At 34.5% G+C, this 27,553-nt stretch overlaps 3 protein-coding genes across 3 annotated transcripts; all 3 read left to right on the top strand.

Annotated features, from left to right (window-relative positions):
* Positions 1-4: 4 nt before the first annotated feature.
* Positions 5-2,997, top strand: LOC125837739 (cell division cycle protein 27 homolog B-like; the record flags this gene model as incomplete). The annotated part of the gene is made up of 6 exons (XM_049517069.1): positions 5-130; positions 534-610; positions 1,369-1,488; positions 1,623-1,842; positions 1,930-2,211; positions 2,597-2,997. Coding segments are annotated over 6 exons (876 nt in total), but the record flags the coding sequence as incomplete, so codon positions are not given.
* Positions 2,998-4,136: 1,139 nt separating this feature from the next.
* LOC125835862 (uncharacterized) lies at positions 4,137-8,404 on the top strand. Its single transcript, XM_049515275.1, has 5 exons — positions 4,137-4,477; positions 4,563-4,748; positions 4,825-4,894; positions 5,763-5,865; positions 8,238-8,404. The coding sequence occupies exons 1-5, from the start codon at positions 4,137-4,139 to the stop codon at positions 8,402-8,404; spliced, it is 867 nt and encodes a 288-aa protein (XP_049371232.1).
* A 2,801-nt stretch (positions 8,405-11,205) lies between these two features.
* On the top strand, positions 11,206-27,166 carry LOC125836785 (cell division cycle protein 27 homolog B-like; the record flags this gene model as incomplete). Its single annotated transcript, XM_049516255.1, has 12 exons — positions 11,206-11,374; positions 11,597-11,669; positions 11,813-11,922; positions 12,057-12,103; positions 14,187-14,284; positions 21,276-21,571; positions 23,979-24,134; positions 24,757-24,973; positions 25,936-26,150; positions 26,244-26,360; positions 26,815-26,884; positions 27,114-27,166. Coding segments are annotated over exons 1-12 (1,557 nt in total), but the record flags the coding sequence as incomplete, so codon positions are not given.
* Positions 27,167-27,553: the final 387 nt, after the last annotated feature.

The following is a 27,553-nucleotide window of genomic DNA, read 5'->3' on the forward strand; positions in this document are numbered from 1 at the left end:
TGAATGCCAGATTGGAAGAGCATACTTCGAAATGGTTGATTACCTAGAAGCAGATCATGCATTTGGCCTTGCTCGTCTGGCCTCACCTTATAGTTTAGAAGGAATGGACGTGTACTCGACAGTGTTGTTTGTGAGTCTTCTTTGCTCTTTTAGTGTTTCAATGAGAACATGTATGCTTTGCTGTGTGGAAGTATTAACTGCCTTTAATTTTACCATCTCTGGGGTGGTGATGCCGGACAGGTTTGAAGAAACTTTATTTGATCCTTGTTACGTCGACATTACCGTTATTTGCTTATATTCTATGATCATTATTACTATTATTTAATAACAATAGTTTTTTTGTTCTGGTGTTTTTTGTTGCTTCCGGGTACTGTTCACTAATTAAAATTATGTCTTAAAAGCATATTTTTGGTAGTTAGGAAACTGGTTATATATGGTTATCCTACTAGTTCTTATGTCCCAAAAGGGTCCCAATCTTTATGTTCTCTCTGCCTTTTTTTCTTTCCTGACAAACTATTTGATTTTAATTGTAGCATCTCAAGGAGGACATGAAGTTGAGCTATCTGGCGCAGGTGCTGGTATCAACTGATAGATTAGCTCCTCAATCTTGGTAATTCCTGCAAAATCCGAAGATAACATTGTCTGATATAGATATTTCTGGTGCTGTTTATTCCTTTTGTCCAGAGATGTGTGGTTATTTGGGCTTATTTGTAACATCTTATCAAGTATTAATTTATTTTACTCATGAATGGCTGAGTATCATTGATCATCAGTCCTTCGCCATGTTTGCTGTTTTTTACCCTTGATCAAGTTGTTGACAATGTGACTCCTTGTGTTTCTGATTATTCTTAACCTGGTAGACACATTATGTTGCTTTTAACAATTGGAATTACATCCTTCTGTCTAAAAATTCTGACTTCTGTGTTTGCACTCAAGGTGTAGATAAATAATCGAGAAGTTTACCCAATGGCTGACTTGTTCATTTAAAAAATAAAATTTTATGTAAGGATTGTTAAAAACTGCTATTCTTTGCTACTTGTACTAGTAGAGAAAATGCCTCAATAAAGTGGAACATGAAGGGCGACCTTTTCATTCTAGCCTGGAATGTAATCTCCACAGTGCATGTTGAAATATAATGTTGACATCACTATGAGACTATCATCTGCTAAATTACATGCATCCACACATTTAAAGTTGGATATAAGTTCTGTTTGTGGAGCTCTTGTGCCAAGTAAGGCTTTGATCTTTCAAGGCGCCAAACAGTGTTTCTTGCTGTTGCAAATAGTAGTTGGAGCTAAACAGGAAAACCAGTATCATCTGTTCTCTTCATTATGACCTAGTTTTAATACTTTATCAATGGTATAACAGGTGTGCTATGGGGAATTGCTATAGTTTACAGAAAGACCATGAAACTGCTCTTAAAAATTTTCAACGAGCTGTACAACTAAATCCTAGATTTGCATACGGGCACACGCTTTGTGGTCATGAGTACGTCCCATTCCTCCCCTTTCTCAATCATTCCTTTATTGGTCAAACGTGAGCGTGGAATATCTTTTCTTTTAATTGTAGAGAGGTGTATTGTTAGTTTCTTTATAAGCTTGCCTCACTGTCTATTTTTCCAGATATGTTGCTTTAGAAGATTTTGAAAATGCTATTAAGTGCTATCAGAGTGCACTTCGTGTGGATGCCAGGCATTACAATGCCTGGTATGGGCTTGGAATGATCTATCTCCGACAGGAGAAGTTTGAATTTTCAGAGCATCACTTTCGAATGGCTTTGGGTATAAATCCACAGTCTTCTGTTATCATGTCATATCTTGGCACTGCATTACACGCTCTGAAGGTGTAGTAGTTTCCTTTTCTGATTTTTATGCTGAAACATGATGTTGTCCTTAATTTAGACTCTAATCTGCATCTTATGGATGGTCAGAAAAATGAAGAGGCATTGGAAGTGATGGAGCTGGCTATTGTAGCAGACAAGAAAAACCCTCTTCCAATGTATCAGAAGGCTAACATCCTTGTGAGCACGGAAAGTTTTGATGCCGCTTTAGAAGTCTTAGAGGAACTTAAAGAGCATGCTCCTCGTGAGAGCAGTGTCTATGCTTTGATGGGTCGGATATACAAGAGGCGTAATATGTACGACAAAGCCATGCTTCATTTTGGAGTGGCATTAGATTTAAAACCATCTGCAACTGATGTTGCTACCATTAAGGTAATTGCCCATTTGCACATAATTGCCCACAGATGCACATAATGTGTGTGTGTATACTGGTAATTTTTTTCAGCAAGTCGAGCATTATGGTTTCTTTTCTTCTGTCGGCCTTTTACTTATTCTATCATAGTTCTATTTCTAACTTGATACCAGAAAGAAAATAGTTTCAGACATCTACTGAAATCACCTTCGATGTTGTCCTCTAGTGCTGGAAACTTTGTAATATCTTGCCTACTTTTTTCCTGGTCTTATTCTTTCGTTCTTTACCCCTTTGTTTCTGAATTGTACTAATGCTTGTCTACTGAAGAGATATTTTATCACAAGACTGATTCAAATTATATAAGCTGACCTTTGTCCTTCCCACTGTATCCGCATTTTCTATCAGGCTGCCATTGAAAAGCTGCATGTACCAGATGAGATGGAAGATGAATTATAACATATCTGAATGAACTGGAAACATGAGAAGATCAGGCTGTAAATTATCCAGCTCAAAATATACAACTACTTGAAGTTCTTGCATCCTTTTCCTTTCGAGAAAGCTCCATGTACAAACAAGTCACTGAGAAAACATGTTCTTTTCATGAAAATCTTTTGCAGCTCCAAAAGACAGGTGTATTTTGTGAATTTGTAATGAGTAGTTTTCTGTTGGTTTGTGAGTGTGTTTAGTATTTATTAAGGTGCTAACCCAAGGCAATATTGCTCATTAGGCACATAGCAAAAAAGAGAGCTATTTATTTTACTAATATAAAACTCTATCTTTTTCTCAAAAAATGATGAACAATCAAACTCACCTTTTGGTATGGCTTCCAGTTTTTCATTTATTCAAGTTGTTTATTAGTAGTATTATTTTTAATTAATACAAACTTACGTTGAAAGCTGCATTTATTTTTTTACATTTTCTTACTAAAAGAATGTTAGTGCTAAAAAATATTCTTGCAGGGAAATTTCAGACTTCCATGGTTCTACTTTTGTGAAGTCCAAGTTTATTCCAAGTCTGTCCGGTAATTTTCTACAAAAAGAAAATAAAATTAATTAGTAGCCAAATTTTCTTGATTCACACACATGAAAATGGATGTTGTTTTAAGTAGCTAGACAATAAAAATCTGTCAAGGTTTTATCAAAAGATCATGTTATGCTACGAGCGATTGATTTTGTAGCTAAATCATTTTTTTAATATATGTTTTCAAAGTTTTTTATGTCTTTATTTTACGTTTTACAAACCAAATCTTTTGTGCTTTGATGTGCACAACAGCACAAGTACTTCTCGAGCTTTAATTAGTGTTATTTGATCTCTCTCTCTTTTCTCATCTTTTCAATTTTGTAGCTGAAGCAAACTTGTTACAATTCAGTGAATCTTTTTGTTTTGGTATATAGAATTTTAAGGGTGTGTTAGATACAAATGAAAATATTTTTCAATTTTTCGTTACTCAAATTTTTTGATAAACATTTTCTTTTTTAGAAAAACAATTTTTTTTTAAGATAAAAAAAATAACTTCTCTACTAATAAAACAAATCTTCATAACTGACGTATATCATCCTTTTCCTACCTGCCATTCCGTCTCCACCATCCCACCCCCATAGCTCTCATCCCCACCACCCTACACGTTACCTTCACCCTTAAGCACCCCCCGCCCCACCCCTGTAGCTTTCCATCTCCATTACCCCACACCTTACCTTCCACCCTCTACACTCATAGGGTTTCGTGTACCAAACACAAGATCCATATTAAGAAAACCAGTGGAAAATATTTTTTTTCGTACCAAACACATCATAAACTCATGTTTTTTTCTTCTTTTGGTTGCATTTTTGTTGTGTTTACCCCTTCTCATGGATTATTTATATGTATGTATAATCATGGTGATAATAAAACTTGTATATATGAATTTTGTGTGACAGATGGTAAGGTTGGACTCTCATACATCTTCATGGAAAATTCAGCTGAGCAAAAGGCAGAAACTATAAAAAGGTTCATTGATACTATAGTGAATGTGGGGAGAAAAGAGATTCTAGATGGGTTTAGGGCACGATCACGTGTCGTAATTGAGAAAGAAGTTACTGCTACTACAAGCTTGACTCATGGCTTTATTAACTATCTGCAGCCTTGTCTTTTGGCTTCCTCCAAACCCTTACCAACTATGAGTTTGACTCCCTTTGCTAAGTGCGTCAATCATGGTCATGCCGCCTACATTTCACTTGAAGATGTTCAAAATTCTGACAACTACACTCGCCTTGTGATTCATTCTCCTAGATACCGAGTTATTCATCGGTAGAAATTTACTGGATCTCTGTCTATTTTAATACTATATATCTCGATCTCTTTCTGATACTCTGAATATATTATATAAATACAAGTACATGGACTGTGAGTTGGAGTTTCAGGAGGATGTTGAAACTCTTCGTAATACTCTTCGTCAAAGAGCAGAACAACAAAATCATGTGCATTTGCTGGGATATAAGGAAAAATATATGCAGCGCGAAATACGGAGATGCAAAATCTGCAAAAGAAGCCTAGAGCATGAAGGAATCTTCTTCCACAGGTAATATATATATACATGCGTATAAATTTATATATTGGATCATAATAATAAATACTATATGTTTGTGGTTGAGCAGAGATACAGAGTTTTACAGCTCCGAATGTAGATCTAATGATGTGGTGCCTTACTTTGAACAGCGGGTGCCGGTGCAAGGAAGAATGATGAGAGGTCGGAAGTGAAAGTGGAGTTTTACATTATATTGGGGATAGCTACTGATCAGCTTATGGACATTCATGTCCTTTTTTTTTTTTTTTTAATGTTAATTCAAGTTATGTAATGTTAGTTAAGAAGAAGAACATCTAGTCTACCTAAAAGGGTCACTGCATGCATGTTTTATTTTTGCAGTTGATCAATATATGTTCTTCTCGTTTATTTCCAATTCCGTTCAGTTTGTATGAAAACTTGATTTGTTATGTCTGTTAAGTACTTTTTAAATTGATTGAATCCTTTCATTGAATGCAACATATAAAGGCCATTGATAGTCAACGGTATTGTGCAGGAGCTAGCAAAGTAATTAATAAACTTTGAATGACGATAAATTAGGGATTTATAACATTCATTACTAGAAATTTGACCTATTGCCACAGATATTTGGCAACACTTGTATAACCGTTGCAATATATTATCTATTGCAACAGTTATGACTGTTGCAATATATCATGGGATCTAATAGAACAATAATTAAAGATAACCGTAGCATCATTCTTAAAATCGTCGCTACAGAGTGCCTAAGGCAACATATTTTACAATCGTCGCACTTAAGGACTCTGTGGCAACGGCTATTTTAGTGAACAAAAATTAATTAGTTTTAGCCAACCTGCGAATTTTATTCCCCAAAAAGTATATTTCCCTCCACTACTTTAGCTAAAGTGTCATTAAGTTCATTAAGGCTGAAATTTCCAGTCTTCTTCCAAAAAGGGTTTCTGAAAAGCGTCGGTCTTCTTCTTCAGCGTAACGATGAGCTGCGGCTAACGGCAACAGTATTCTTCGACAAACTTCGGTCTTCTTCTTCAGAGTGAGGTTCTTCGTCTTCTTCAATCTGGGCATCTTCAGTTCATCTCCAGTGGTCTTATTCTCAATAAGAATCTTCGTCGACTGCAAGCTTTTGCATATAAAGGTGTACTACTTTTAAGTTTCCTTTGTCTACTACATTATTTCTAAGTACCCACTGTCTCTAATTTGTTATGCATATACAATTTTGCATAATCTGAAACTCCATTGAAGGGTTTCTCAAAAGTCTTAAAGAATAACAAATGGGTTTGTCTGAAATTTATGTTATTTTTTCTTATTTAGGTCTGTGATGTAATCTATTTTTGGTTTATAGTTTGTATTTTAAATTTGGTGAAGATTTATGAACTCTGCGAAATTTCTTTAAGAAGTTGGTTTCAATTTTATTAGTCAATACCCAATTGGTAGTTTATTTCGGTCTAATGCTTGTAGTATTATTATTTGCATTTTGAGTGAACTGAAATGTACTATAAACTTATTTCAAAGTTGTTGAAAAACAATTTAAAGTGATTTTCTAGGTCTTTGAATGTGAATTGAAATCCCCTGTTGGATGAAAGTCTAAAGTTGTTATTTTGAACTTCAATTTTTGCTGATGTCTTGCTACAACAACTACGTATGTGAGTTCCATAGTGATTTCTATCATTTTTCTTTTTTGATTTGTCGATATTGTATCCCTATTTCAGATTTGAAAACCCAACACTAGATTTGAGAATTTTCATTATTCTAGTTGTTGTATCTGTAAGCTTAGAAGATGTAATTTTGTAGTCCCTCTTTTGAAAACCACTGGTTGTTACTGTTTCTTTGTTCGATACTAAGCCTGAAGATTTTTCTAGTAATCATGAAATGACTGAATTGTATTTTCCCTTCTCTTTCTATCTTTCTTGTTCTGATTCAGAAATTGGGTAAGTGTTGCTTGTCTATATTTACAATTTTCCTAGTGTGACTAGCTAACTATGCAATATATCTATAGAAAACGCAGCCAAGTTCTTTATATTGTCAGCCAAAATATCATAATTGATTGTAAGTAGAAGGTTTCATTTAACTGATGTCCAATCTAAGTAAATCAATAGGTGAAAACTCAGTTTTGTTGTATTTTTTATGGTGAAATTTGTGGCTAACTTTTCTGAGTTCACCCTTGATACAGATGAGACATTAAATTGCTAGAATTTAGAAATAAGGCACCTAAAACTTCTAAGCAAGAAATTATTGAATCTATTATCGACAATCTGTAGCCCTCTTAGAGCTTCTTATTACTACTATTCTTTCTTTTACTTCTTTCTATATTTATGTAAGAACTAAACTAGTATATATATATATATGTGTGTGTGTGTGTGTGTATGTGTGATGGAAATTTAAAGAGATTTTGCCTTGACTTTGTGAAAGAACTCTTTGTCATTGAAAAATGATTTAAGTAGTTAACTTTCTTGGCCCATAAATGACCTTGTTATAGATCAAGCACAAATGATTCTTCAATAATACAACAAATTCATGTACTAATTTCATTGTTAAGTTTTCCTATTTTGTCAAATTAAAGGTAGATGGAAAAAAACATAGTTGAAATGATGGTTCTTATTGAGATCCTCTAAATTGTCTGTTTAACATTTTATACTTAGGGATATTTTAAGAGTTTGATGCTAACCCTTTGAGTTTCAGATCTGTTTTTTTGTAAAGTGATTAGGAAATACTAACTTTGCACTTGCAAGTCGTCATGATGTATTAATTTTTAGCTTATAGATTTTGATTTACCTTATCCATCTACAGCTGACTCAAGCCATTTGGATGTCCATTAACATGGAAAATTTTGTTGTATAAAGATAGTAGACTGAGTTTTGTAGTTGATGTGAGATCAGTTTATGAAAGAGGAAACTAGAACGAGCTGTTGAGGTTGATGCTGAGCATCAGGAAAGATTATGAACAATCATTGACAAAATAAAGTTAGGTCTGGACAGTAGAAATAACCTTATTTGTTTTAATAAGTCCAAAAAATATTGATTCCCCTGTTGCATTAAATTTTTAGCTTGTGACCAAATATGAATTAGTTAGGAAATGACTGATGAACTGCTCTAATTTTAAGAAAATCAATCAGCATTCTGATTTTTTCAACAAAATACTAAAAAACTTGAATCCATGAATCATTTAACTACATTAAATAGCTACAGCTTAAGTTCCCTGTAGAAAATTCTTTCAATAGGGGTTGTTTTAGTGTTGTGCTATTTAGATGTGATTGGTTTCATAATGAAGTTGATGAATATGGATTGACTCGGGTATACTTCAACAGAAAATGTAGCACAAATGATCCTTTTGTACTAGCATCTCAATTCCATCAAGTTCTTTTTTACGTGGAGGACCCAATTATGAAAAATGGTTATTATGCAAGAAATAAAGTTCATGTTGACTTGTATGATTTGGAGGAAAATAATTGTCCTTATATTGAAGAAACATTTTAGATGGAGACTAATCATGATGACATTGGTTCATCAGAAAGATTACTCGATGTTGTTGTTAGATTGTCAAGAGAAGATCTCCCTGTTGTTATCATTGAAGTGTCTTCCCCTGCACAACATTCTGAAGATGTAACTATGGAAACTTCAGAAGAGGAGGATGACATTGATGATACTAATTGGGATTGGATGAAGGCTCATGATTGACAAAGGATCTTTTTAACTAGTTCAGATATATATTCTTTTTTTTGTAGTGAGTAATAAATTCCCTTTGAGTTGCATCATATAAATTATGAATGTCGATTGTCTCTTCTGCTATTTCTATTAATTTGCTTATTTTATAAGTGTGTTTCTGGATATATACTTCTTTTGAGATTAATACGTTTGTTAAGTCTTTTTTCTCTCTTATTCACTTTTCAGTATTCCTGTTTCTACATTCTCTGAGGAATCTTCAACTTTAGAGTCGACCAACAAGAATCCAGGTTCTAATATCTCTCTTTATTTCTCATATTTTGAAATTTTGCTGATTAATTGGTGTTAAGTACTAGATGCTTGATTTTCTTTAAAGAAGTATTATATGTAGCCGAAGGTTGGCATATCAACTTCTGCTAGTCATCGCTTGCTGAAGTTAGGATGCTTGTTCAGAAAGTGAAAATGATTTCTACCATTCCTCCAACAAATGAACAATCTGAAGAACAAGGTAACATAGAAGCTTAGAAACTTATTGAATTCATCCATGATTTCTAATTTCTTGTTACTTCTTTTAAGTGAGCCATTTTAGATCGAGTATTGTCAGTTGATCTAGAAGTGCTTAATTTGTACAACAAAATTACTCCAAACCTAAGGGACCATTTGATTAAAAAGGATGAATATAAATTAGAGTACTTAAGATGATTTTAGTTTGTCACAATTTTTACAAGTTAAACAATTAAAGGTATATCTACTACATATGTGAATCATGTGATCTCACGAGAGAATTAGGCGGATATATATTGAATTAGATTTTAAAAATTTATTGGACTAAAAATTTTGAATCAAATTTTAAGAATTTATCTTTAAAAATAATAATTCAAATTTTCAAAAACTGGTTCAGATAGTTGATTGGAGAAATTACATTTGATTTTTCCTCACAAAAAATCAAATATTTTTAAAACTAAAATGTATCTTTCAAACACATTAAATATTAAAAACATAACTTTTATATTTCAATTTTTAACTTCACAATATATAATCAAATAGCAACTTTAAATATTAAAAACATACTTAATTTTTATATTTCAATTTTTAACTTCAAATTATATAATCAAAACTACTTATTAAATGTCGACAACGACATTATCATGCATTTGATTATTTAGGCTCATGTCGAAAATGGCTTAGATTCGAAAGAGGAAAAAATGATAAGGTTATGGATAAAGGTGCTCCCACTGTCATTTGGCATATATTCATCAAAATGACACGTGGTCTTCATTACGTGGATTGAATGTAAAAATATGTATGACATTATGCTTTCTAAATTTTAGACCTAATTAGCATATAGCTCTATTATAGTCTAGGAGAAAATATGCACTAAATATTACCATTAAAAATATATATTATTTGACTCTCGAAATTCAAATCACTATATTATTATGCGAGTGATATCATACATCTAGCATCTAATTTATAAAAATTGTAGTGGAGTAATAAGTATCTTTTAGCCATGAAACCTAATAGGGCTGTAAAGTCATGTTTACTAGTGAACATTTTACCCAACCAAAAAAATGCAAAACTATCTAGCCGAAGAAAATCTAAATTTAATTAATTACTGTCAATTAGAGCCGTCAAAATGGGTTTAGCCCATAGGGCCGGCCCAACCCTACCCGTTATTGGGGTAGGGTTGAGATAAGATTTTTCAAGCCCATTTAAAACTAGGGCTTATAAGTTCGACCCATATAAACCCTTGGCCCTTGAGGCTTGATCGGGGCTGGGACGGGGTCGGCCCATGGGCCAAAAAGTTTTATTTAAGAGTAATTTACAATAATCTCACTAATATATAATCTAATTATTTGAATACATGCTATGTTGTAATATTATAAATCTTCGTACCTAGATAGTATCTCGAAATATATGGACTCAAAATTGGGTTAATTTGTTCTAGATACACTCTATCCAAGTAGATTTGCATGTATCTAGGATACATATACAAATCTCGCGCCCTCGGCTCCCTCCTATCTTGCTTGTCACTCTCTTATCTCACTCGCATATCCAGTATGCGAGATACATGCTAATTACACTGGATTTTTGTTAGTATTATTGAAAACAACATCATTGTTTGTCATATTTGATTTGAAAATCTTTTTATTTTTTGATGTTATAGAATTATAAGTTTGAAAAGAAAAAAAAATTAAAAAGAGAAACAGAAGGGCTAGCCCGCCCTAGCCCTTCAAATTCCTTGGCACTCGAGGCTTGGGCCCGGTGGGGCTGGGATGACCCTTTTTGACAGCTCTACTCTCAATATGAATATCGAATACTTGATTGAAACCAATAAAAATCATCACATTTCTCTAATTTTTTTTCTTTAAAAAATAATTAAAATCCATTTGTACCCAAAATCTACCCACTCAATTAATCCCATAGCTCATCTTTATGATGGAAATATATTTGACCTAAATTTTCACATTATTAGTAAATTCGATTCCATCTTATAATCTCTACCCGAATTTTACCTACCCCAAATTGTAAATTTTTATCTGATTATGCATAGTTATAAATCTAAATTTGGAGGGAGTACAAAGAGTTTAAAATACTGAAATCCCCCGAAGTAGAAGGAGTTGGGACAATTAGAAGCAAGGGTAATCTGGTCCTCAGAATTTTTAATTTTAGTACGAACATATAAGAACAATCACTGGCCTCTGAAAATCTGTTTCTTTTATCACTTTTTGTGAGTTGAAATCAAGAGAAATCCACTAACTTAATAATGGCAACTTCTCTCAAATTGAAATTGAAAAATTGAATCTCTCTCTCTCTCTCTCCCGCCTCTCGCTCTCCCTCTCTAACCTCGTCTCTCTTTGAATTCGAGTTCAAGCATCAATGGAAACCCTACTAGCTGAATCTGTGCAAAACAGCCTTGGCCAATTTATGTTCCACAACGCCATTTTCATGTGTGAACGACTCTGTGCCGAGTTCCCCACTGAGGTACTCCACACTTTTTTGTTTTCACTTCATCAGTCTTTGTAAACATATGTATTACTCAATTTGTCGTTTATAGAGATTTTAGGTTCTTGGAGTTCACTTTTTTGTTTCTTGTTGCCCTTAGTGGAATTTGACTCAAGAATGTGAGGGTTTAATGCATTTTTGTTGAAATCTCTTAAGTTGGTCAATTCTCTTGTTTCCTATAATGTACTATGCCCATTGCAGACAAATATGCAGCTTTTAGCTGGCTGCTACCTGCACAACCAACAGGCTTATGCTGCATATCATCTTCTCAAGGGTGCGTGTTGTATTCTCAGTCAATATGACTGCATTTTGTGTTGCAATATCTTTTTTTTTCCTCCCTATTATCTTCCGATTTCTGATAACACTTGTCCTTGAGATTATGCTCATAATCATCCCTTTTTAAATTTTTATATGAAGGGACAAGTATGGCTCAATCCCGCTACTTGTTTGCACTATCATGCTTTCAGATGGATCTTCTCACTGAAGCTGAGACAGCACTTTGCCCTCCTAATGAGCCAACTGCAGAGGTAGAGTCGTAAAAACCATCCTTCCAAATATCTATCCACTTTGCAGATTTTATAGTATTGTCATCTCCAGTTATTTTATTCCTGTTAGCCATTGACATGCTTCTTTAATTTATAGCTAATTGGTTGTTGTGTAGGTTCCAAATGGTGCAGCTGGGCATTACCTTCTTGGTCTTATTTACAGGTTCATATTTTATATATTATTTATTTAAGAGAAGGATTAACTTCTAGCCTTGCTTCTTAATTCTGAAATTGGTTTGATCTATCTGAATAATGAAGCTAATACTTCACTATGACAATGAATTTTGGTTGTGTTCACTATATCATCATCAAATTGTTAGTGCACATGAAAGGTACTTCGTGCTGATAAAAGTCACTATCCTCTACTTGCTATTTTATATGATGGAGGAGAATGTAATGGGATAGTACTGTCATCTATTCCTTTTACTGTAAGTAAAGTAAAGAATAGTATAGACGCTGCATCATTAGATGTTTGAACTATGGCCAACCTTTATTAACTTAAAAACTTGATTCTTCTATTCTAATGTGAAAATTATTCTCGTATTGAAGTGTAGTATGATGGAGAAGAATGGTAGCATAGACTCAACATCATTTCCTTTTTCTTTTAAGTACATAATTTTATGGAAACTGCACCATCAAGTATTTGAACAATGCCAAACTTTATTAACTTAAAAGATATTGATTCTTCTATTCTTATGTGAAAATAAACATTTCATTAATGTGCAGAATGGGTTATATGAATTAATAAGATTCTTTCATTATTTTTTCTTGAATATCTTTTTGGCTAAATACTTAGATAGCACCTTAAAATTTGCACTTTTTGGAAGATAGACATTTTAAGCTTCTCTAGTAACCATCTAGACACTTTTACTTGACTGAAGCGTGTCCTGCGAACACTTGTATTTTTAAGACCAAGTGCATGAGATTCACTTGGCAATGAAATGTAAAGTGAACCAATTACTAATTGGTCTAGCTTGAAAGCTAGTGTTGCACCGGAAGCCTAATTCCGATGATCGAATAAAATTAAAAACTAATATAGTTGTAGGCTCAAAATGTTTTAGCGACCTCAACGAAAAAAATTCCAAAAGGAACTGACCAGGTGGAGATTGTGTTGCGGACAACCAACCAAAGTGAGAAAATTCGACCACTTTGATAAAAAAACGGAACCCCAGTGATGCGAGGTAGATGACTCACCTCATCATGAAGATTTCAAGAAGAAGAAAAAGCTTCTTTGTATTTCTTCGTGAATATACAATCAATGAGAATGAGTACTTATACAATGAGTCCTAAGACTAAATTAGGAAAGACAATATCACATAATCAATTCCTAGGCAATTACAATCAATTACATTCAATACCAAATCATTCTACTCCTATAATCATGCTATCAGTATCAATCAACACTTTATGTTGGACCTTTGTGTAAAATAGTTTGTTCGCCGGCGGAACATCTTCATCACAGTAATTGGACACAACCTTTCTTCCTTCATTTAAATGGAACTATGTAATTTGTTTCATTCAGATGCTTGCTGGAATGAGAAAGAGATGGGTTGAAATGTTAGGAGTTTTTTCCAGATAATTTTTGGAAAAAGGAAGAAGGGAAAAATATACTTGTATTCAAACGATACATTTGGAACAAGTTCAAGTGTCTAATCATTCTGTAAGTTTATAAGGCTATCTTACAAAAGGTGTCATGTTAAAGGGGCTCCCCTATCTATGTATTTGGCCAGTCTTTTTTGTTTAAATTTCAGTGTTTGGGACTTGGTCATTATAGTTGAGGAGCATGTTTTTTCACCACAATGCATTCATGTTTCGCCAAAAAAACCAAACTGGACATTGACATTCTGATGCCCTTGATCTTTGTAGGAGAATAATCTCTACTGCCTTATAAGTTATAACCACATTTTTTGTTGGATACATCAGTGTAGCAGATATGCATCTCAGACCATCTAAGAGCGTCGCAGACCTCATAACCACCTCTTTTTAAGATGATAATTCCTTTTCACCTTTTCCTTTAAAAAACCTTAAGAAGCTTGGCCTCAATTTTTTTGTGGATGTTATGTTGTTGATATCTCTGGAGATATTCCCTAAGGTTTGGTATATTTTTCTGTTTCTTTTTTGCCTTAACCTTTTGTTAATCAACAATTGATGGAGCTTAAGAAGAGTTGCGATAGTGATGATCTTCTATTGTAAAAAGCCTGGATTGCACTCCTCCAAGGTACTCATGAACTTGATAGTTATTTCAGGTATACAGATAGAAGAAATAGTTCCATCCAGCATTTCAATCAGGCATTGTTATTGGATCCATTGCTATGGGCTGCATATGAGGAGTTGTGTATACTAGGTTTGTGCCAGAATAATTTGAGCAAACATTTAAGGTCTATTGCAATATTTTGCTGTGTTTTGATATTTGTTATTGCGACAACATTAATAATCAATTTTGTCCCCAAAACAATAGTAACACAATGTTGGACGCTGAGTTGTGGACCAGATATCTGGTATTTAAATGGACAAAGGTAGACGGTTGGACCAATCAGCCCCCGAGCTTTGAAACCAGAGAGTAGACTTCTCAGTTATAAAAACTACTTTAATAATCAATTTTATCAACTCTGTGACTACCAGGAAACCTTTCTTTAAATTTCGTAAGCTAGAATTTCTTATACAATTTGTGATTGGAGTGCAGAATTTAAGTAGGTTTTACGCCTCAAGTGCTAAAAAAACACTTTTTTTGGTGTTGGAGCTGAATTTATGGATAAGTACATCTGTTTGGATAGAAGTGCTGAAACTCAAAATAAGGTGTTGATAAAACGTTTTGTTCTGTTAAAATGTTTGAGATAACCTTGAAGCTATTAACACTAAAATGAGTTGTAGTTACAGTGTACATCAAGTGCAAAAAAGCACTTTTTAAGTGTTGGAGTTGAATTTATGAATAAGCACATACGTGTTTGGATAGTCGTGCACAAACTGAAAATAAGGTGTTGATAAACACTTGGTTCTGTTAAAATGTTTGAAATATCCTTAAAGCTATCAACACTGGAATGAGTTTGTAGTTAGCAATCTTTTTACAACAACAACAAACCTAGTGTAATTCCACTAGTGGGATCTGGGGAAGGTTAAGGTAAAATGTACACAGTCGTACCCCTACCTTTATGGGATAGGGAAACTGTTTCCGATTGACCCTCGACGATCCTCCACCTTTGTCGGGGGTAAGGCAGTTCCCCATAATATAGCCGCAAGGAAGAAAGACCACCAAAATCATGGGATATGGTGTTAGATGCATGATCCAAATATGTTATAATGATCAAAGAATGTGTGAAAATGTTACCTCAATGTTTCTCCTTGATCCTCAATATTTTTCACCTTTTCCCCACAAGCTATGCTTTCAAAATCTCCAAAAATAGTTGTTTGCACTAGATTTTCTTTTATAACATGATGAATTTGGTATTTTATAATTGTTGCATCTAAAAAATCTGCCCTCATCTATTCACTTTTTTTGAACTGTAACATATCAAATGGACTCATAATTGGAGGAAACCACTTTCTATGAGTCACAAATAATGAATGGATCCAACCATACAGTTAAATTATGATTTGGACCACATATTGCACAAAATGAGGGGTTGGATTCTTTATTTGTTTCTAAAAATGTTGTTTATGCAAAATGTGTTCCAAACCCAGTCGAACCATCTTAGAATCTAACGAAATTTTCCAATCAAGTCCCAAATAGTTATCTTGAGCTAACTTGTAGATTCTCTTATGTGAAATATATGAGAATATTATTGAATTGTGTATCTATATTACACAGAGACCTTAATTATAGACACTACAATACAATCCTTTACTAAATAGGATACTATATACTCCCTCCGTCCCATTTTATGTTAGGTAGTTTGATTCGACATGGAGTTTAAGAAAGAAAGGAAGACTTTTAGAACTTGTGGTCCAAAATGAATGATATAAATTTGCGTGGCTGTAAATCATTTCATTAAGGGTAAAATAGACATTTTATAGTTAAATTGTTACTTAATATAGAAATGTGTCATTCTTTTTTGGGATTGACTAAAAAGGAAAGTAAGTCACATAAATTGGGACAGAGGGAGTACTATTTATATTCCTTTTCTTATTCTAAGTAGGATTGTATATACCTATTCCTATTTTGACATCCTATTCCTATTCTAAGTAGGATTGTATTTGTTTATTCCTATTCTAACACTCCCCTCGAGCTGGTGCATACAAATCATATGCACCTTGCTTGTTACAGATGTAATTAATATGGGGATCGGTGAGGGACTTGGTAAAGATATCTGCAAGTTGATCAATTGACTTCATAAATTTTGTAACAATATCTCTCGAGAGTATCTTTTCTTTGACAAAATGACAATCAATCTCAATACGAGGTCTCTCATGAAATACTGAATTTGATGCAAAAAATTATCAACTCCACTAGCAATCGACATATAAGGCTACTAAACTCCCCCTAAGCAGCAAATCCAAGTGGTTGCTCCATATAGACTACTTCATCGAGATCACAGTGAAGAAAGTATCACTGTAATCCAACCCAAATATTTGAGTATAGCCTTTTGGCAAAAGTGAATCTAAAGCAAAAAAAATATTGCTGGAAAACTCAGATCTCTTGGATTTCGCACAACATTGACAAAAGTTGAAACTACGTAAATAAGATCTGAGTCACCTAAAAGATGCACGATGCTACACAAATCGGTTAAGAGAAAGTAGTCAATGGAAAGATGCACGATGTTATGCAAATTAGATATGAGAAAGTAGAGAGAGAAGACCCAAAATAGTCCCTCATCTTTGGGTTAAGACTCAAAGTCATCCTTGAGTTTTCACATGGAGCACTAATAGTCCCTCATGTTTGCAATATTGGTGCACTTTTGGTCCTCCCCTAAATTTTTGCCTATTTTTTAACATTAATTTTGTTCATAATTTTATGTAAGGAATGACCCATCGTCTTTTTATATATTTAGTAGAAATAATAATTCTATGTGAGAGAATGTGAGAAGAAGAACACCTTGTTCTGTTCAATATAAATATTATTGCAGCTAAACTAAGAACATTTTAACATATGACATTGCAAGAAAAGAAAAAATTGTACTATTGTACGTGAAATCATCGTGATGAACTTCTCGACTTTACCTGCAATACGATTTCTACTAAACAAAATAAGGTGTTTTTCTTCTCACAATCTCCCACATGGAGTTATTATTTCTACTAAATATATAAAATGACGATTAAACATTCCATATATAAATTATGAATAAAATTAATATTAAAAAATAGGCAAAATTTTGAAGGAGGACCAAAAGTGCACCAATATTGCAAACATGAGGAACTACTAATGCTCCACGTGAAAACTCAAGGATGACTTTGAGTCTTAACCCAAAGATGAGGGACTATTTTGGGCCTTTTCTCAGAAAGTAGTCACCGGAAAGATGACACGGTGCTATAAAAATTATATATGAAAAAGGAGTCACCAACAAGATGGCACGATGCTACAGTAATTAAATATGAAAAAGTAGTCACTAGAAAGATGGCACGATGCTACACTAATTAAATATAAAAAAGTAGTCACTAGTAAGATGGCAAGATGCTACACAAAAGAAAGTAGCAACCGGAATGATGACACAGTGCTACAAAAATCAGATATGCAGTTACCAAAAAGATGGCATGGTGCTACATAAATTAAATATGAAAAAGTATTCATCGAAAAGACACCTGTGCTACACAAATTGAATATGAAAAATTAGTCACTGATTCCCAATGTAGTCAAAAAATGGGATAGTAGTCATCGAAATGATGGCACGGTGCTACACAATTCAAAATGAGAGTGGTCATCGGAAAGATGACACGATGCTACACAAACACAGATAGATATGGGGTTGACACAAAACAACCCTAGAAAGTCGCTGGAAATTGATGCATGATGCCCTCTCTAATTTAGTTTTGTTCCCTTGAATATGGGGTTCATGCATATATCATTGGCCCTACTTTTGTGAACATAACCAATGGCCAGACAGGCGACATATATGGGCCATAGGTGCCCGCTGGCAGCGGAAGTTTTTTTTTTTTTTTCTTTTCTACCAAGATCAGAGAAGCTCCGATACTATGTAAAAATATGATACGTGCGCCTAACTTAACCTCTAAAGCTAGCCCATGAGGGGATGTTTGTACAAGTTCATATAAGGAGATCAGTTTCTCATCCCTCTGCTAATTTGAGACTTCTCAACACTCCCACGCAAGCCTAGCCTCAACTGGAGCGTGAACACTTATAAATGGGGGCCCAACATCGGTGAACAACAATTGGGATGAGCTTGACTCTAATACCATGTGAGAAATATATGAGAAGAATATTATTGAATTGTGTATTTGTATTATTACATAGAGACCTTATTTGTAGACACTACAATTGAATCATTTTCCAAGTAGGATACTATATACTATTCCTATTTTTATCTTAAGTAGGATTGTATATCTATTTCTATTCTAACATCCTATTCCTATTCTAAGTAGAATTGTATATACCTATTCCTATTCTAACACTCTACAAATGACCTTCATTAAAGGAAGACAAATCATTTACGAACTACTTGATAGTCAACATTTACAAACTTTTCTCCAAAGTGCTAACAGAAAGGCTGAAAAGTGTGATGGCTAAATTGGTACTCTTTAACAGACGACTTTCATTAAAGGCAAATCATGGATGCTGTCTAAGTAGCCAATGAAGCAATAGACTCCGGTTGAAGCAAAAGAAATTAGGAATTTTGTGTAAGCTAGACATGGAGAAAGCATATGATCATGTTAATTGAGGATATCTTATGGTCCTAATGGAGAGGATGGGTTTTGGACAGAAATGAATTCACTGGATTGAATATTGCATATTAGTACTGAGCTTCTCAGTTCTTATGAATAGCCCAGCAACATGTTTTTTTAGAGCACAAAGGGTCTCAGACAAGGATGGTTAAAACAACAAATCTGAATGGCTGGCTAAAAGGTTCTGATGTTGCTAGAGCTGGTAGATACGGCTTAGAGATAACCCATCATCAATATGCCAATGATACACTCATATTTTGTGATGCTGAAGAAGAGCAACTCAATTTTTTTTATGGTGATTCTAGTGCTATTTGAAGGAACATCTGACTTGCGTATTAACTAGAGGAGGAGTTTCTTGTATCCCATCAATGTAGTGCCAAATATGGAGATGTTGAATGCAATCTTAGGTGGTGAAATTGGTGCCTTACCAACCATGTACTTGGGAATGCCTTTGGGAACTATATCTACGTCCAGTAAAATATGGAATATTGTGATTGAGAAGTGTGAAGAAAATGGCATGGAAGACTCAATATCTATCTCTGGGAGTAGATCGACTCTTACAAATTTTGTCCTTGATGCCCTTCCGACTTATATGATGTATGTGTTTACAATCCCCACAGGAATTATGAATAGATTGGATAAAATCAGGAGGAACTTTCTTTGGCAAGAAAATAAAGAAAGAAATGGATAACACTTGGTAAAGTGGAAACACTAATAGCTAGAAAGCGATATGGGAGATTGAGACAGAGCAAGGCCAAGGGACTTAGAGTGAAATGGTTGTGGAAGTACAATAATGAAAATCAACTTTTGTGGCGGAAAGAGGAGGAAGATAATACTACACCTTGTGGAGATTTGTGTCAGAAAAGGAGAAGCCTATGGCTATCCATCAGAACACTATAGAATGAACTCAAGCCCAACACCAAGATTAAAGTGTATAATGGGAAAAAAGACTGACTTCTAGAAGGATGATTGTCATGAGATAGGCACGGTGGCAACCTGGAATTACTCTTCCCCAGACGTACACTTTTTAGTCCTACATTAACAAAGGACTATAGCAGCCCATTGAACGCCTCAAGAATGGAGCTTCACTTTCAGAAGATAGTTAAATGATTAGAAAATCCAAAGAGTGGCTGGTTTCTTCAGCACAATTGAATCGTTCAGTGATTTGGAGGCAGGACAAGATGTTTTATGGTGGGAAGGAAGTAATGAGATCTTTCAAGGTGAAAATTGTTTATAGTAGGTTGAATCACCCCATTCAGCAAGTAAACATTTGGTCCTGTAATTGCATCTCTGTAAACTGAAATACCACATAAAGTGTCTTGTTTTGTATGGTTGCCAGCTAAGGAAGCAGTACTGGCTCAAGACAACTTGATGAAGAGAGGGGTATCAATATTTTCTAGATGTTTCTTTTGTGGTGATAGTGCAGAGATAGTTAATCATCTATTTCTTCATTGCTAGATCACAAGATAGCTGTGGAGACTGTTCTTAAATCTCAAAGGCATATCATGACTATGTCCGTAGTACTTCAGAGTTGGGAGGAAGCAGGTCTGCAGACTGCAGGCTAAGAACAGAAGTAGACGGAGAATTGTTCCTGCAAGCATTTGGTGGGCAGTATGGAATGAGAGGAACTCTAGGCGTTTTGAGAACATAGTAAATACTGAATTTTATGCGGAGGATCAAATTGAATTGCATTTTGATCTTATGTTTTTTGGTGTAATCAGTTATCAAATTGAATTGTATTTTGATCTTATGTTTTTGGCGTAATCAGTTATACTAAAATGATATTGTCTATATTATTGATGTTTTGATTCAGTATAGAAATAAGATAGTAGAATTTCCAAAAATGGTTTCAGTACAATCCATGAATTGTTTTGCTCATGATGAAATATATACACATTTACCAGTGTCCAAAATTAAATAAAATAGCTATCCTGAGCTACAAGAAGTCTCGGAACATGATTCGGATTTGTAAACTAAAAAGGGTCAGGTCATCACATTGGGATTGTGTAGATACCATTGTTTTATTTTAGAAAGATTTTACTATTTGATACAATCATTATGACATGATGAGAGATTTTGTTTTCAAAGGCAGAAACATTTCCTTCATCTTTAAAAGTAATTGGGAACAAATGTAGTATTTTCAGCTAATTGTTATACTTTCTAAAATTTTCTGCCGAATTTTGGGATATTTCTCTTGTTTGCCTGGATTGTGAACTTAAGTGGTTTTGGAGAACTTAGCTATATAGAAAGCGAACTTGACTGGTGGTATTGTCCTTGAAAACTTTGCATAAATTTCCATTGACTTAAGAATGGCTGAACATACATTTACTTTTTTTCCAAATAATATTTTCAGGTTATTTTCTACTTCATGAAGGTTATATTGATTCCCCACCTAGTGGGATTTCACTGGGTTGTTGTTGTTGTTGTTGTTGAAGGTTATATTGATTGCCATTGTTATTTAGTTATGATTTTATATTTTGCATCCTTATTGTTGGGCGACATACCAGGTGCTGCAGAAGAAGCAGCTGCAGTTTTTGGGGAAGCATCTTTGCTTTGCATTCAGAAACAACACATAGACCAAGGGAACCAATCTCAAAATTTACAAGCATCCACTGATGATCAGAATGTAGCTTCTACGAATATTGTCTCAGGCGACATCAGCCCTAGGCAATCAAAACATACACACAGCAATAATCTTCGAGAAATGTCTGGAAATTATAATGGAGCAGCTGCTATCCAGAATTTAGGTGGGGTTTCTACTAACATGTCATTCTACAACACTCCCTCACCAATGGCATCACAGGTAATTTGATACCGACTTGTAAAACATTTTTTGTTGTAAGCCCTTAGTTGATTTTAAACAATAGCCAATTATCTTCACTTGGGGAGTATCATAGTAGAACTTTAAAATGGTTTCACCTTAATCAGAAGTCTCACTTTTTGATAAAAGAATTTGGGTTGACTTTATAATAGTCATGTCTGAACCTTCTAACTTGACCTCTTTCTGACAAGTCCTTTTATACATAAAGATAACTTAGCATGCCACAAAAACAGGATAACAGCTTATCCTTTTGTTAATCCTAGAGATAGCTGCTATTTACTCAACCAAATCAGGTGATTGTTTTACTTTTTAAGATTATGCTGCTGCTCATGGCTTGCATTCTATCTGCAATCAAAAATCTTGTCTCTAGTTAACCAGTATTTGTTCCAATTTTTCTCTACATTGTTTATATACATCCATAGTTGTTAGTTTGTCTGTTCAATGACATATTATCTTTTGTGTCTTTTCTATATGGGAAATAGGAACTCTTTTCTTCTGGTGCTAACTGAAGAAAAGGTTCATTGGTTGTTACTTGCTATCGCTGTATGCATTGCAGTGAAGATGCTTAATTTTTATTTTTCTTTAAAGATAACATAACTTTTTCTCCTCATCATTCTTTTGATGATTATTTTTTGTGAATACAAAGTTACTTTCTCAAAAAAAAGAATTAGACATTGACAGATTATATATATATTATATATATATATATATCTAAGTTTGCATAAAAGAAAAGTAGTATTAGGTTAGTGATCTTTTTTAAAAGGTAAGTATTATCGATGTAGCACAAAGGTTGTACCCGAGTACACCACCAAAAGTTCAAAAACCAAGAGAAGTCTGTAACCTTCTATTGCAAGCTATCTATGCACTGTCATAAGGTTTCCACATCATTTACAAAATCCATCCTAATCCTACTAGAACAAAATATTACAGTCAGATTTGATCTTTATAGTATTGTTAGCTTGACCCGCAAAAACTCTTCTATTCCTTGCCTTCCATATGCACCATCAAAAACATGCTGTAATTGTATTCCATTTAGTTTTCAAAGGCCCTTTTACACCTTTCCTGTTCCAGCATTTAAATAAGTCTGCGGTTGATCTTTGCATTACCCACTTCACGTCCAAAATACTGTAAAACATCTGCCATATTTGTGCTGCTATAGGGACAATGCAAGAATATATGATTGATTGTCTCTGTTGTTATTACACATATACCATTTGTTACATAACTGGTATCCCCTCCTCTGCAGATAATCCCGAGTGAGACATGTTTTTCTAGATTGTCCATTGTACCAAGCAATACACCATTACCATTCTAATAAAAATGGTGACAATGTATTTGTTAGTTATATCCAGTGTTATCAAAGGCGAAAAGCTCAAAAAAAGCTCTAAGGTCCGTGGGGGCTTTAAGCGCAAAATGCAAATAAAGCGTGGACTTTAGTGAAAAAAGGTGCAAAGGGAGAAAAGAATACAAATATATATGTTTAGTCCAAGACTAATAATTATAAATATGAATGACAAATTTATATGACCAAAGAAATCGATTTTTTTTAATGATAAAGTGGAATATCAATTATTTAGTGTCACTTCTTCATAAGAGGCTCATTGGCAAGGAAATGCTTGCCTTGGAACCTTGATGACAACACTGAAGTGCACATAGAGCGAGGCGAAGCGCTCAACACGTTTTGAGCCTCACTTTAGGGCTTAAGCGCGCTTAAAGCGCACTTTGATAACACTGAGTTAGATCATAGTTTCTTTAGATTGAGGATGAGGGTAGCAATCAGAGAATTTGACTCTAATTTAAAGCAGATTGCAAGTTTTGAAGAGCACAGAAAATGTCTAATTTATGCTCAATCCAATGGAGCCTAAAACAAACGTCTTCTCCGGTTTAGAACATAGTTGGTGACTTTCTAATGATATCTGTATAGTTTCACAGAACTATGTTCTTGTTAATTGAAGTGAAATTAATAGCCTTATTGGCCAAGCCTCTAAAATCAGTTTATTTTGAAAAGTGCTTTTCTAAAAAGTACTTTTGGTGAGAAGCAGTTTGTGTTTGACCATGTTTTTAACAAGTGCTTCTAAGTGTATTTTCTCAAAAGTGCTTTTCAATAAAGCACTTTGGGAGAAAAGCCATCTTTTTAAACTTCTGCTGCTCCCCGAAACACTTATTTTCTCCTCATAGCTTGGTTAAACAACTCACTTTTTTAAGCATACACACTTCTTTAAAAACAAGAAGAAGCACTTTTGGCCTCCCAAAAGCTTGGCTAAACAATCTGTAAAGGTGACAAAATCTTCTATATTAAAGAAGCAACTGACATTCTTATATGCAATTTGGCAACACTAGAATTTCTTTTTGATTTTTCGAAAGTTTGTAAAATACAACTTCTTTGCAGTTGTCAGGAGTGGTTCCACCTCCAGTTTGTAGAAATTTTCAGCAAAATGGAACTAATGCATCTGTGGCTGGTGCTGATAATTCTCCACGAGCAACTGTCAATTCAACCATTCAGGCCCCTCGGAGAAAGTTTGTTGATGAGGGGAAGTTAAGAAAGGTCTGCAGTACTATAATACATAGGTTTCAGTCATCTAGTCTATTTTAATATTAAGTTCTTCTTTCTCTGTATAATTGCTGCAGGATTGTTAGCTTTTTGATAGAAACTTCCCACTGAAGTAATGTCGTACTTCCTCATATTCCATTTTAAGTATGTCTATCAATCAAGATGCCTTTATATGACTCTTCACAAAGCGAAACAGCTTTTATTCTAAGTTTTTCGTGATAAAAAAAGCTTCTTCACAAAATGATTTCATAACAATTTAAGTATTAGTTTTCTCTTTTGTTGTAATTTGGAAGTGAGCGTTTAGTGTGTGAAGCTTTTGGTGCAAGCCTGCTGTCCTTACCAATTTTCACCTGTAGAAGTCGGTTGTTAGAGGCTAGGCTCTTATTTTGTATTATTTAACTTCTTTTGGTTTAAAAACGAGAATTTTTTTAAAAACTTTTAGCTTGTTGAACTATGGTGTTGATTTTGTTCATCTCCTTTATTTTGTGCATTTGTTCAGTTTTAACTTTTAATCACTAAACTCCCTTTACATTTCTGGTGCTTTATATGGTGGATTTTCATTGTCTCCATTCCCCTTTTTTTTGGGTCTGAAGTCCACTATCTCTCATCTTTCCAGATATCTGGGAGGTTATTTTCTGATTCTGGCCCTCGACGAAATTCAAGGCTTGCTGGAGAATCTACTGGAAACACAAATTCAAATGTATCTGGTGCTTCTGGAAATGGAACAATTCATTCTTCCAAATATTATGGTAGTTCGAAGCTGAGCTCAATGACTTTACGTTCCATGACAAGTCGAAAGGCACAATCTTGGGCTACCGAAAACTATGGTGAAGGTGATTGATATTTTTGCCTTTTCTCTTGACAATTCTGTTGTCCATTGTATTTTCAACCTAGGCATTGTCGCCTTTTTAGAGTGGAGACTCATCATAAATATTTATGTGAATCCTAAGGTTTGGTTCACACAATTGCTTGAAGTGAAGTATAATTGCAAAGAAGTGTTGACTTTTGACTGTAGCCAGTCAACATTAATGCGTGAGACAAAACGGAGTGTCGGGCAACTTTTTTCTTTCTTTTCCCCCCCTCTCTATGCAGAAATATAGTACACTTGAACAGCAGTTGGCTGGTCATATGCTGACATCCAAGCCTGCATGGAGCTAAATTTGTATATTAATCTGGTACAGAAAAAGAAGTTGGGTTTGGTTTTTTCTGGAAATTTTCTATCATCTAATAAGGACATATCATCTGAAGATATTTTCTCTAAACTTAAGGGAGGCACAAAACCCCGCCTGTGCTCCAAATGGATTGCTATTGTGTTACATGTGATATTTCTGAAAATCTAACAAATTTTGTTGTTGTTATATTTGAGTTACTTTCATGATCACCTAAATTCGAATAGACTTGTGCATACTTGTTTAATTTAGTGGTTCCGTCACAAACTTTAGGAGATTGTTTTTCTCCCTCTATTTTTTGACTTTTTCCTTACCTCTTTTATTATTCGTCAAAGTTGAAACTTTACTTCGGTAGTTCCCCGGTTCTGGTTTACTACAATTTGGATGTGTGGGATCACAATTGATTGATGCATTAATCATTTGAAAGAATTCAAGAGTACAGATAATTTTATTTTTTTTCATCTGAAAATACTACTATAAATCAAAGGAAAAATGAAGAAAGCTGAACACCAACAGCTATGTTCGTGTGGAATTTCTTGTGTTTGTGCACTGTTGCTACCTAAGAAAAATGACATCTACCTTTGAGATGTGTTTTTATTCGTAACTGTATTAGGTCTGCATCTCAGGGACTCGCAATGACATTTCTAATGATTCTCGGCTAAATATGACTATGTCACACCCTTCTGGAGATGCTAGACCTCTTGAACAAGAAGGGCCCGGAACTTCTGCTTCTGGGGTTAATGTAAGCAGCACATCTATCCTCTCAGGTGCTTCAGAGATATTGGCCCTTTTCAGGATTCTTGGGGAAGGCTATAGACTTTCTTGTTTATATAGATGTCAGGTATTACATTTTGATTCTGAATGGATAAATTTCAGCATTCATTTGATGCTCTGCATTGATTTGGTTGAAATATGATGCTTTGCGGTGGAACAGGATGCACTGGATGTTTATAACAAACTCCCACACAAACATTATCACACTGGATGGGTTCTTTCTCAGGTAAAGGTTCTCTGTCTTGATCACTTTTTCTCCAATCCTTTTGGAGGCAATGTACAGTGTTATCAAAGGCGCGCTTTAAGCGTGCTTAAGCCCGGAAGCGAGGCTCAAAACGTGTTGAGCGCTTCGCCTATGTGCGCTTCAGTGTCGTCATCAAGGTTCTAAGGCAAGCTTTTCCTTGCCAATGAGACTTTTATGAAGAAGTGAAACTAAATAATTGATATTTCACTTAACCATAAATTTTTTTCAATTTCTTTGGTCATATATTTGTCATTCATGTTTATAATTATTAGTCTTGGACTAAACATATATATTTGTATTCTTTTCTCCCTTTGCGCCATTTTTCATTAAAGCCCACGCTTTATTTGCGCTTTGCGCTTAAAGCCCCCATGGACCTTAGAGCTTTTTTGCGCTTTTCGCCTTTGATAACACTGGCAATGTATGTATTTTTATATTTCCTCCGTTCAAAGTCCTGTTCATTTTAAGTTTTCTCTTTATGCTTGTTCAGGGAATCAAAGGAGATATTCATTCTTGTCCTTTACTGTTTATTTGCTCGTCTCTAATTGAAATTGCTTCCAGTATGTAGGTTCCTTCAAACTAGCTGGACATGCTCATTTCTTTTTTGGGGTTAATTTTGTGAATCTAACTTCATCTTTCATGATGTATAAGTTCCATGTTTAGACTAGTTATATAGTTAGTATATGTACTAGAAATATCGATTAGATAGCTTTGTTCCAGTACACAACAAGAATATTAAGTGGCCTGGAATAGATATGCATGTCTTCTTCAGATTTCATTGATTGGCAGGGAGCACTATTTCCCAAGAGTGGTCTTCTAGGATCTTGATTCTGCCGTGTGAGGTGCTGAAGGAATTCCTTTGAATAGGACAATGAACTGTCATTTGGACAGTCTAGATTATTGATCATGATTCAAGGCACTGCGTTGCATGGTCCGGAGAACATCTACTTTTGCTAGTATAATTTTTAGGACCATTTTGTACTGTGTTTGAGGGTCTTTAGCCCTTTCTACTTGTGGTGGGGCACGGGATTCTTTCTTTTTACATATCCCTCGGCTTAACTTGCTCTTGAGTTCTCTTGGTATCTCTCGGCCTAACTTGCTCTTTAGTTCTCTTGGTATCTGTTGCTTATCAAAAAAAATGGTTCTCTTGGTATCTGTCTATTGTGGCATCTCATGAGGAAATTAGAATGCCACATTTATCTGTCTATATAGTATCTGATGTGCGTATT

This window comes from Solanum verrucosum, unplaced genomic scaffold (genome assembly GCF_900185275.1).
Source record: "Solanum verrucosum unplaced genomic scaffold, falcon-dt-bn FXZP01001288.1, whole genome shotgun sequence".
In the NCBI taxonomy this organism is placed as follows: Eukaryota; Viridiplantae; Streptophyta; class Magnoliopsida; order Solanales; family Solanaceae; genus Solanum; species Solanum verrucosum.

Bases quoted from the DNA above. Each gene is read 5' to 3' on its own strand.
- LOC125835862 (XM_049515275.1), top strand. From the start codon at position 4,137: ATGGAAAATTCAGCTGAGCAAAAGGCAGAAACTATAAAAAGGTTCATT. The intron at 4,478-4,562 runs GTAGAAATTTAC...ATATAAATACAA, and splicing joins AGATACCGAGTTATTCATCG to GTACATGGACTGTGAGTTGG. The intron at 4,895-5,762 runs GTGCAAGGAAGA...CTTCTTCTTCAG, and splicing joins ACTTTGAACAGCGGGTGCCG to AGTGAGGTTCTTCGTCTTCT.